This window comes from Austrofundulus limnaeus, unplaced genomic scaffold (assembly GCF_001266775.1).
Source record: "Austrofundulus limnaeus strain Quisiro unplaced genomic scaffold, Austrofundulus_limnaeus-1.0 Scaffold61, whole genome shotgun sequence".
NCBI lineage: Eukaryota > Metazoa > Chordata > Actinopteri > Cyprinodontiformes > Rivulidae > Austrofundulus > Austrofundulus limnaeus.
Window position 1 is genome coordinate 1147111 of NW_013952463.1, and position 11635 is coordinate 1158745.

Sequence of the window (11635 nt, forward strand, 5' to 3'; positions counted from 1 at the left end):
CTCTCTCTCTCTCTCTCTCTCTCTCTCTCTCTCTCTCTCTCTCTCTCTCTCTCTCTCTCTCTCTCTCTTTCTGTGAAAAGTTAATCAGTTGGCGATACAGACATTCTGAAAGGTTTAAAAAAAAATCCTTCCTGTAGATATTTTGCTAACAAACACACAGGATTGACTCCAGCATCTTGATCTGTTAGTGCTCAGAATGTTTTTAGGATGATGCTCAGCTACTACATTAAAGTTTAGCGCAACATCTGTAACAAGTTGTAGATGGACATCCAGTGATTATGTTCTTAATATTTTATTTAAATCTGTCCAATAATTTGTGGAATATTTTGCTAACAAACAGATAAACACACGGTGATTTACACTGCTCACCTTTCATAGTGGAGAGCAATGAAAAACATGACTAACTGAAAAATATTCTGACTTCTGACCCCTGATATGATGATCCATAACTTCACATGAAGCTCGTTCTCAGGCCATCTGAGCTGAAGCTTTTCCTTTAAACTGCAACGAAGAATTTGAAAAATTCTAACAATGTGGGGATGAACAAGGTGTGGTCTGGACAAGGAAACCCGACAGCTAGATTCATTTGACAAGCTTAYATTCCTGAAAACATTACTAAATGTTTTAAAGAAATTAAAGTATGTAAGTTTCATGACGCACATGCAAACTCACATTTAGCTGTAAGTTCAGGCAACAAACTGAATAAAATWGGAACTTTGGTCGAAAACAGAACAGGAATTATATTTTCTCTTTCCTGTTTGTTTCATGGACTAATGTTCAAAGCAATAATAAACTTTCATCACTGCTCACTGTTCCTACATCGTTAACGTTAATGTTAACTAATCTACACAAGCGCAGGTCGACACCGGTTGGGGCTGACATTTTGCACCGCCATGTTTCTACAGTAGCTCGGAAAGGACAATCAAAAGGCTAGTAAAAATAAAAAATAAAAAAATACTGTTCCACTGTTGGCTCAACTTAAACTTTATCTGCAAAAAAAGTTGATTTGAGGTTTAGTACCTCTAAGGAAACTTTTCACTTTTCGTCAGCAACTTCTGAGGCAACATTGTAGGAACATCTCAGTCGATAAGCGTCCCTCCTGTGAGAAGCAGCTGCTCATGTGGCAAATTCTAGCTTTTTCTTTCCATTCATTTTTCATAAGTCTGTCGGCAAATTGCACAAGTAAAAATGAAGCACTTTACAGTTTGTAACAGGCCGAAGCAGGATTTGTCTCTGAAGAGCACAAGAGTTTTAATATTCTACTGTTTTCAGAGTGKAACATGTACAGGACTTTGTGCTTTTGTAAACAAACCAACTTTCTTTTTCTGGTAAAACAGTATGAATGATAGGTGCTGAAAAACCAAAGAAATCAGCTAAATAAGCTAGAACTGAGCTGTTGAGGTTATGTATACTTTAGCTAAAATGTAAAAATGCTATAAAATAATACTGTAACAAAATGCTAACTGAAAGAAAAAAAGCAAGTACCTAAACTCTGGGTAAAAGCTAAACGTATCAAAATAATAGCTAAAATATAAAGATGTAAAATGCCATCTTTATGCTTGCCAAAAGTATTATAAATGCTAGCTGTAAGCTAAAGTGGCAAAACACAACCTAAACACTAAAAAAACAACAAATGCTAGCTAGCTAAAACATAGTTGTAATGTAAAGCTAACTAAAAGAAAGAAATCACAAACAAAAAGGAGCAATAAAAGGCTAGCCAAAAGTAGCCGAAGGCTAGCTAAAAGCTAAATGCAAAAAAATGCTAACTAAAAAGCAAAAAGTAGCATAAAAAGACAAAAGTAACGCAAGTAGGATGTATTTATAGGGAAAGAGTTTTCTTAATAAAGTTCAATATTTTGAAAAGTATAAAACTTAATAAAACTAAAACCAAAATGTCCTAAATATTTTGACTTTTGACTTACACCATAAAGTCAACATTCACACAATTAGGGAAATTTCAACCACAGAACCTGAGTCCATCCATCCATATAACATTTTCTTCCTGTCCAGGTCACAGGGGTGGCTGGTGCCCACGYCCAGCAGACCCTGTGTGAGAGCTGGGGTTGACCCCGGACAGGTCACAGGTTGAACCGGAGTGGGATGTGTGAAATTTGTAATTTGCTCCTTTAAATCATGTTGATCTGATAAAAAAAAAGGTTCAAAACATTTATACTAAAAGTTAATCAATATCAACATAAYATAATAATAATGATGAAGGCTTTCCTTTTTTCCTGCTCCAATTTTGTAAAAACTTGCRCACGTACAGTACACACTCTGTCCATAAAGCTCTCTGATGTCTGAAGCTGCTTTGCATGATTCAGGAGCAGAGCCGGGGGAGACAAGCCTCCTCATTTGACTTCACACATTAGCTGCAGCGAGAGCCTGAGAGATAAAAATAAAAGAGCTGTGGGCACAGTGACCTATATTCTGTTCAGGAGCACAGGATACAGTATCACACAGCAGCACTGAAGGCACCTGCAGCTCCTCTCGCTGACCTTGGCTTTAATCTGCCGGACCTGGATGAGTCTCATTAGGACTTTAGGAACTCAGAGGTTTTTAGTTTAATCTGATCCATTAAATCAAATCATATAGGAACAGCTGCAGCTGCAGCAGTTTAAGGAATTCTCATCTAAAAGGTGAAGCTGCAGCATTTGATTAGATGAACTGACCTTTTTTTTTAAGCTTTTCTGGCTAACAAGCTTAATTATTTAGTTGGAACAAAATGATTAACATCAAACTGCAATGTTTTGGAAGCAGTGTTTGATGTGCACGCTTTAGATGAAAGTTTATCTCTTCATTTGATGAATAGAGAGTAGAGAATCCTCAGAGGGTTAAAAGATGTGATGCTGTGGGTCTGGAAACCACAAATATGCATTATTTTGTTCCTCAGCCATAAAAAAACAGAGCAAGTCCGTGTGTCTCAGAGAGAATGTTGTGTTCAGTGTGGAAGTTTGTGCGCACATGAAGAAATGCATCCCTGCAGCATTTTCTGTGCTCATGTGAACGCTCACTGCAGCTTTTACACTGTAGCTATTGAAATCCAGGTCAGCCGAAACACAGCTCATATGTGTTTGTGTGTGTATGATTTACAAATGGACATTTCCCTACAGTCAAACAACAAAAGCATTTGTAAACTGGTTTGAAATGTTTGTAAGGAGGATCTTGATGATTTGTAACAATGGCAACCACATCAAGTGGGTCTTCTTAAAACAAAGAATAACATATGATTATTAAAAATCATGTTTTATATAAGTAACCTGGAAAATCGTGTTGTTGTCATTGACCTACAGGACAAAAAACAAGAGAAAGATTTTTTTTTCCATCTTACAAATAAGATTCAATAATATTTCCAGTATTCTCATGAACTGGAACTAAACCTGTATTTATGGCCGTGCAGCAGGAAGTTCAGATAAATCCTGGTGCTGYATCAGTCAGATCCTGTTATAGCAGAATACCCCCACCCCCACCCCCACCCCAATCCTGCTAATACTCTATCAAATATTCAGCAGCTCCTGCAGAGGCAACATTTAAACACCAACCGCTGGCAGAGCTGGATGAGGATTGGGCAAACAGCTCATGATCCACAAAGACAATCACTGCTTGAAAACCTCTATTTTGAGAAACAAAATTGCATCAAAAAATAGCGAATTTCATAAATTATTTGCTCCTGATGTTCTTGTGTGGAACAAAGTAAGGACTTGGACTCTTAAACTTTGAAACTGTGAAGATATAAAACCATTATTGGATTTTTTTTAAAAGCCCAGCCAGCCAGAACACAAGGCCTCATGTGTCAAACCCAACTGTGGTCTAAATACTTTAAATCTAAAGAGCCCTAATGTGAATCAAACATGCACACATCCACATTTGAAAACAATGTTACACATTTTTTTATATAATATTTTAGCTGTGGACAGCTACTACTAAATTCACGTCTATCATCCTTGAACAACAATCTGCATTTGTTCCTGTTTTTCTTTTTTAACAGATTCCGGCTTTTCTCAGAAGGCTGGACGTGAGTCAGAGATATTTTGAATATGTACGAGGATGAATTTGAGGATGGAGAAAATGGGGGTAGGAATGTGCAGCGGCGTCACGAGCAGGGGTTTCTATCGATCGGCGCAGGAAAGGATGAAGTTGAGYAGCAGCTTCACCGTCATGCTGACCTTTAGGCAGCCACAGGCTCACACCGTGCACCTCGCTTGTCTTCTTCAAATCCAYTGATTGTACGAAACACTTTGAAGGTGATTTCATTCGCTTATGTTTCCATTCAGAGCCTCTTTATTCAGATGAACTGGGTAGGTGTGTGTTTCTTACCTCCCCATAGTCCGTCGTGACCACGAGGGTCCCATCTCCACAGGAGCTGACGGTGGCAGGAAGCAGCTGCTCCTTCTCTCTGACCCAAACACGGGCCCCCTGGATTGAACACACAAACACTGGTGTCAGCCAAAGGAATCAGCTCAAAACAGACTGATGTAAAGTCTTTAATCCTCTGTTGGACAGAAACTATAAAAACCAGGCGATGATATCACTGATATGCTGTCCGACTGTAAACAGAATAAAAAGCAGAAAAGGGATAGAGCGGAACAGAGCAGGAGGAGAACACGGAAACAAGAGTCAATGAAACGACTGAAGTTCTGTAAATAAATGGACCACGTGTGGAATYGAGTGCTGCTACGGCACTGAATCTTTTATGCTGCTCACTCTTGTGTTAAACATCAAACACCAAACTTTAGATCACAACAAACATTATTTATTAATACAATAAATACAAACTGGGWACAAATCTTATAAAACTTGGGAAGAACTTTAAGAGGAAAACAAAMGGCATGTATATAAATGCCTTTTGTTTTACAGAACGTTATACTTCTAGTGACCATATTTAAAGATAAACGTAAATCTATATACATATAAAGATAAATGTTTTGAAAAAAAAAAGGAGTAGTCAGTGCAGAGAGACCCTTAAAGAATACCGAAGCCCCCGTAAAAGCATAGCCCCGCAACCAGGCAAATWAAAAACATTCCAAAAAAGTGGGCGGTGCCAAGAGACCCTGAGGGGCACGGCCAAGTGTTCRGATGAGCAGAGCTGTGACRTAAGCATGCACCAAGTTGTACCATTTTAAACGATAGGAAAACTCCACTGCAGTACCTACTGTTCAACCAATAGAGGGCAGTACTGAGATGGTTTTAGACAAATTGTTGCAGAATTGAACAAATTTATACAAAAATGTCAAAATGTGCACAGAAATAWAAAGATAATACCCTAAAGGCCCAATTCAGACAGTTTGTTAGGTCAAACCTGCCGGTGGTAGCTGGTATATGTTTTTTTTAATCCATAAAACACTGATGTATACTCGTGCAGCCACCCTCGTTGCTAGAAGTCAAATGTAAAATGCAAGTGGTGGCCCCAACCAATTTCAAAAAGAAGAAAAGGAGAACAGGTAAATTTGGCAAACATGCTAAGAAGAAAGACGAAAGAGATGGGTGGAGCTGTGAAGGAGGGTTAGGTGCAAGATTCAGCCGGTCCCACCATTTTGGATGTCGCAGTAATGACACAGACGCAAGTTGATGACGTAACCCGTACTGTCCTGATTCTACAATTTTTGCACGCTTGTAACCAGCGCACTTGAACCCTTATTTTCACGTCGACTGAGTACACACTTAGAGGGGTGTAAGTTGTAGTGCAAGTATGAGGACCAAGCCAGTGTGTTTGTGTTTCTGGATGTGTTCAGGGCACACAGAATATTAAACACAGCCTGTCAGGAAGGTTACACCATCCAAATCATTAATCTGCTTCATCAACTAAAATTAAAATCAATCTGACAGACCAGAAACACAAGTTCCTATATTGCGAAAGAATACGTTTCAGATAAGAGTCTGTTTTAGTTTTTCTACATTAATATTTAACTAGTTTTAACCAGATCAAGAAAAATACATTGCAGTGAGTAATTTATTTACTGTGTATGTGTGAGCTTTTAAYAAAGTGCTGTAAAATTGATCATTGTTGCTGTTATTGTGCACACATACACAAAAGTTCTGAGTCTTTTTAAAGGGGCAATATCATGTAAAATCAACTTTTTTGAGTTTTGTATCATGTTATAATATTATATTCTCATTAAAAAAACATGCCCAAAGCCTTGCTTTGACTCGTTCATGCATGTTTGAGAAATCCTGCAGTGTTTTTGGGCAGCCATGCTGAGGAGCAAAACGACAGGTGGGGACCACAAACGCCTCTGGGTTGAGTCCTTTTGGGACAATCTCCTCCTCTGGGACGTGTCTTTAAGCTGAACTTCTGCATCACGGAGCACACCTCCCCACCCCCCTCCCCACACACCCCACCCATGACTCCTGCAGGCTCTCGGTAGTAACAACGCAAAGTGAAAGTGAAACTTAAACTGTCTGCTGAGCWCCTAACACTAGGCTACTTCTCAYTCAGTGAAGCTCTTTTCAGATTCAAAATACATTTGAGGAAATACAGTATATTTTCAGATCCAAGTAAACTGCATCATAGCGCGTGTGCGAACCCGCCCCCGCGCTGAAATAGGCGGGACAGAAGTGGAGGGTGGTTCTTAAAGAGACCGAGGCCAATTTTAAGGCGTTTAGAAGAGGAAGTGATGAGAAGATAAGTTTATTTTCTATTTAAACATAAAAACAGCATTTTAATAATTAAAGGTGACACAGATACTTTATTATGGTATAGTATTTAAATATATGCCTGAGAAACACATAATATTGCCCCTTTAAAGTATTTCTGTTCCACTTTGTTGCACCCATCCTGTGATTGGATAAAAGGTCTCTCCAAAACCAACTACGGAGCTGAGTTTCAACCCCAGCCCGCCCMTGTGTTTAGGTATTTTTATAAAGTCTGCATACATAAACTTCTGTCAGGAAGGCTTTACTCAGCTCTAAAAACTAAGCTCTCATTGTTCAACACTCGGATTTGACAAGGATTAAACCATTGTTCCACAAGCATTTTGTGTTCATTAACACAAGTTATTTTATGGCCTTTGAACTTGTGAATATTGTAACTCGTTGTTTTCTCTAACCTAAATGTTAATCATGTAGACATTTATTGTCACCTTTTTCTGTGATTAAAATGACCAAATAACCAAATGAAGGTTATCATTGTCATCAGTACATTTGTAATTTTTGATCAAATTCTTTGCAGAAAAATCCCTCTGTYTTAGTCTGTGTTATTGTATTATTTATATGATTGTTTGAAGTGGAGCAGCACTTGCATCTTGAAAAATGCATGAATATTCTTGCAAATTCTTTTTAAAAGAAGTTCGGGTTTTTAAACTCTTCTCAGGAGAACAGATGTGAACTAAAATGAAATATTTTAGGAACAGTTGGTCCCTCACGACTGATATGTTTCAGCTTCATACATTTTCTGTTTCTAATTTCTTTTCTGTTTCTTTCTTCATTCAGCCGTGCTTTTATAGTACGGAGTTGAAAGAAGTTAATCAAGCGGAACTCATTCTCACTCACACACAATGTACCACAGTACAATGAATATGCACAGAAATGATTAAGATTAGGGGATAATGGAAATTACTGGATGTTTGTCTACAACCAATTAACTTTTGAGTTCAAACCAGTTCAAGATGGCCGTCACAACAAATGAATCAAACTCAGGCAGTGATAGAAAAAAAGAGCTAAAAGTTATTCAGAACACACACAGACCTAACAAACTGCTCAACACTTTGTATAAGATCAAATATAGKGCTATTTTCAAAATTTGGTTGATCAAAGAGCTCAAGTAAAGACTTGAGTGATTTATTGTGTACAAACATATTGTWTACTGCTGGCAGATATGGAGAACRGTGAAATCACAGAAAATCAAGCATGACAACATTTGACTCTCTTCCTGTTTAGAGTTCCAGCTGTTCTGACAATGAAAAAGAAAAGAGCTGTTTTATACACAGCTGTGAAAAGCTCCCCCCTTACGTGTGATAAAGCCAGAAAGAGAGCACTTTTAACCAAATTATAATGAAACTTTCCACAGATGAACTCTGTAAAAGTAAAATATACCAATATCTTCCTTCTGATTTTGACCTAAGAAGCAACAACTAGATTTAATGTCATGTTGTGTTRTGTTTTGTGACTTTAATAACAGTTACGAAAAGATGATATTAATAATGATTGTGTATGGCTATAACTCTGTTTGATGGATGTTTATTTTCAGMTGATGATGGAGGAGTTGGAGGAGAAAAATCTGGTATATTTACGTTGTTACCAAGCAGAAATACTACTTTGCAAATTTGCTACAAAGAGACCAAAGTTTTCCATCGTTTCTTACATGCTGCTTCCTCTGCGCACAAAACTGTATGATCTCCTTCCATGAATTATTTGACTATCTTAGTTGTTCTGCTGGAACAGTTGTAAATGGCTGTATTTTCTAATAGCCTCAGCCGAAGCAAAATGAGAGCGGTGTTAGTTAGGCCACTTTTCTGAATAAACACCTACAAATTTCTAACCAATCACACGTTACTTGGCTCATAACCTGTGAGAAAAAACTTCTGCCAGCAACTTGAACACACAACAAAGACTTTTTGTCATGCAGCAACGTCAGCAAGAAGACATTTTGGCACATTTGACTGATCTAAAACTCTGGCATAAAATGAAGTGAATGATATGCATTCCTTTCAGCCTTTTTCAGCTCTTTAAATATAGCTCTATGCTCACAGTTAATCGCTACATTCCTAACTTCCTGTTTCATTAAAAGCAGGCCTTTAACCTTCGATAAACCCTTAATTTCTTTTCATTTATTTATTTATTTAAAAGGGGACAGTACCATGATGTTAAAAAGCAGCATGATACAAGAACAAAAACACAATTAATAAAAGCAGGAAATTAAAGACTGGATGTTTAGCATTTTTTCTCAGCCCTCACGCTCCTTTAGTCATAAAGATATAAAAACAATGTTTTAAATAACTGATGTTCATCATTAACTAGGGACWTAGATCCATGTTGAAACAAAGGAATAAATGAACCACCAACATTACAACCCACACCCATGGTGTCCTCCATCCTTCCTTCCTTCCCCTCTTCTATTATCCACTCAGACAGACACGAATGGTCATGAATATCAACAAACTCTTGTCATATTTTTGTGCTCTCAAAGCTACAATGAAACCCAGGCTTTTCCTCTCCTTGTCCTGCTCCCTCTGCTCTACGAGATACAAACCTGCAGACAGTAAATCTCAGGCCTTCAGACTTCATCCATCAAGTTTTCTTCAAGCTCYATTAAATCTCAACCAACCTCAACTGTCAGATTAGCCTCAGACATGACCTTTGACCTCCAAACAACATGAGCAGAAAGTGTTGAAAGATCCTGAGGGGATGCTATGATACAAATATCTTTGTGGAAGTTAAAATGTTTAATTGGAGAAACATATAWACTAGCTTAACAGATATACAGTATAACTCCACCCATCCATCTATCCATCCACTATCTGCCTCTTGTTCCAGAGTCAGGTCTCGGGGGGACCTCTACTAGCTTCTAGCCATCTCTTCCTAAGGCGTTCCTAGGCCAAGCAACAGGCRTGGTCCTCATCGTGTCCTGGGTCTTCCTCGGGGTCTCCTCTCATTWGGATTTGCTCAAAACATCCCCCAAGGGATGTTTGAACCATCTCAGCTGGCTCCTCTTGATGTGGATTTTAAAATTTAAAATTTTCAAATAGTGAGACCCACAGGAGGATTTTAAAAAATCATGGCTAAAACAGGTCCGGTCCAAAGCACAACACACCACACACAAACAGGTTTTACTTACAAATTTGCAACGGGAAATCTCGCAAAACCTCTCGAGATCAAACGTGAATTCAGAGAAAACAAACATGGCTGACATTGTGGACAATTTTTTTAAACAGAGAAATAAACAAAACAAAAAGACATCTCTGACATCTATCTGACTTTCTGGTGAACCATGGCTGTTGTTTTGTCTTCTGTATTTTGGATTACCCACTGTGTTTCCGTCACCTTGYTTTCAGATTGCTTACACGTCACATTCAACAGGCTGCACGCTCGTTTGTCCTCAGAACACGACACACGMTGGGAGTTTGGRCCAAGACAATCCAACATGTTGAACATTTGCGACCGGAGCGGTCCTGACATCCCTCTGAGCAGACTAAATCCCTCTTAACGCAACACACACGGCAGGAGTACCTCCTAAAATTATCGTTAGAATAGAGCCATCATGATAACCAGGGCGTTYTTAAAATTGTCGGAAGGAGAAAATTGGGTCAGAAATCAGCACTTTTATCTTGCCAAGTGAACCAGGCAGAAGAAAGTGGATCAAACTCATTTCTACCAACTGTATCCAAAATCTCCTTATTTTGGTCACTACCCATAATTCCTTAGCTCTCCTTGCAGCTCAGGTCTCRCTGTACCACAACACACCTGTATAGAATACATAGAACAGAGTGCTGCTGAAACCTCATCGTTCCGTCTGTTAGTCTTGAAATACATTTTTTCGCCTCGCTGTTGAACAAAATCCTAAAATAAACTCTTCCACTTGAAGCTATTACCTCACTCTCAATCTCACTCTCAGGTCACTCTTTTCTCACAGAAGTCCGCTGCTTCACATTTGGCTACAATCTGCTCCAGTGAGAGCTGGAGCTGGAGCGTGCTAACGTATAGCTCGATATAGTCATTTATGTGTTTTCTAAGGTTCGTTAGATGTGGTCAACATATTTAATTTGATCRACTCCGACAGATTACTGTCAAAGATTTTATCAACTCTGTCCAGTGATATTTTGCTAACAGACACACCGACAGGCAAAAGCAACAGCAAGCCTTTTTGCCTTTTGATGTGGGGAATAAAAATACCAACTGGTTACACAATGGAGGAGCTATTATTAACCCCCTGCTCTGCTAATAATCTTTCATTACTGAGCACACAAAAAGAGGGCGTTCGTCCCGAACAGCTGTGAGAAATAAAAGCCTTTATCTGCGTGAATAATTACATAGATCAGGGGTTCTTAACCTTTTTGACCTCAGGGCCCAATTTGTTAAACATAAAGTGACACGAGGCCCAGTCAGACATTACCAATATGCATCAAAATGATAATTAATCTAATCTAAATCTTGGTTTGATTTTTATTGTATTTACATCATAACTAAACTATCATAACTAACATAACTAAATTAAATACACTTACAGTTTAAAAGTAAAACTCCTGTCAAATAATCAGAAGACATGATTATGACAAACAAATTTATATTGTAACCTGCCCATAGCAATTATTTGAACAAATACAAAGGGCAGTAAACAGACCACTCAGACTTATCAGCAGAAAAACATATATTTTTAACAAAAACAATAACAAAAACAGACAACTCAAAAAAATTTGTGGGCATAAAATAAATAAATTACAAAATGTTTAATGTAAATGTTTCATTTAAAAAAGTAAAAATAAAATTGATAAAGTACAAATGAAAATATAACCTTTTTAAACTTTTGCAACCAGAAGCTGCTCTTCATATTAGTGACAAACAATAACAGTAACAACAGCTTTTTGACAAGTTTAAAATTTCTTTAAAACAAATTCAAAATATTTAAAAAAAACTACAAAAATTAATTTAAAGTTCAAATTAAAACATAGTTGTATCTGCAACTGTATTTGATAACGTTTTGAAC

At 37.8% G+C, this 11635-nt stretch overlaps 1 protein-coding gene across 1 annotated transcript in view; it reads right to left on the reverse strand.

Moving 5' to 3' along the window:
* The window catches only part of LOC106518460 (unconventional myosin-X), a 63853-nt gene that overhangs the window by 39400 nt on the left and 12818 nt on the right, over positions 1-11635 (reverse strand). Inside the window, 1 exon segment of the mRNA XM_074559742.1 lies at positions 4315-4413. Within this exon segment, the coding sequence (XP_074415843.1) occupies positions 4315-4413 (99 nt within the window).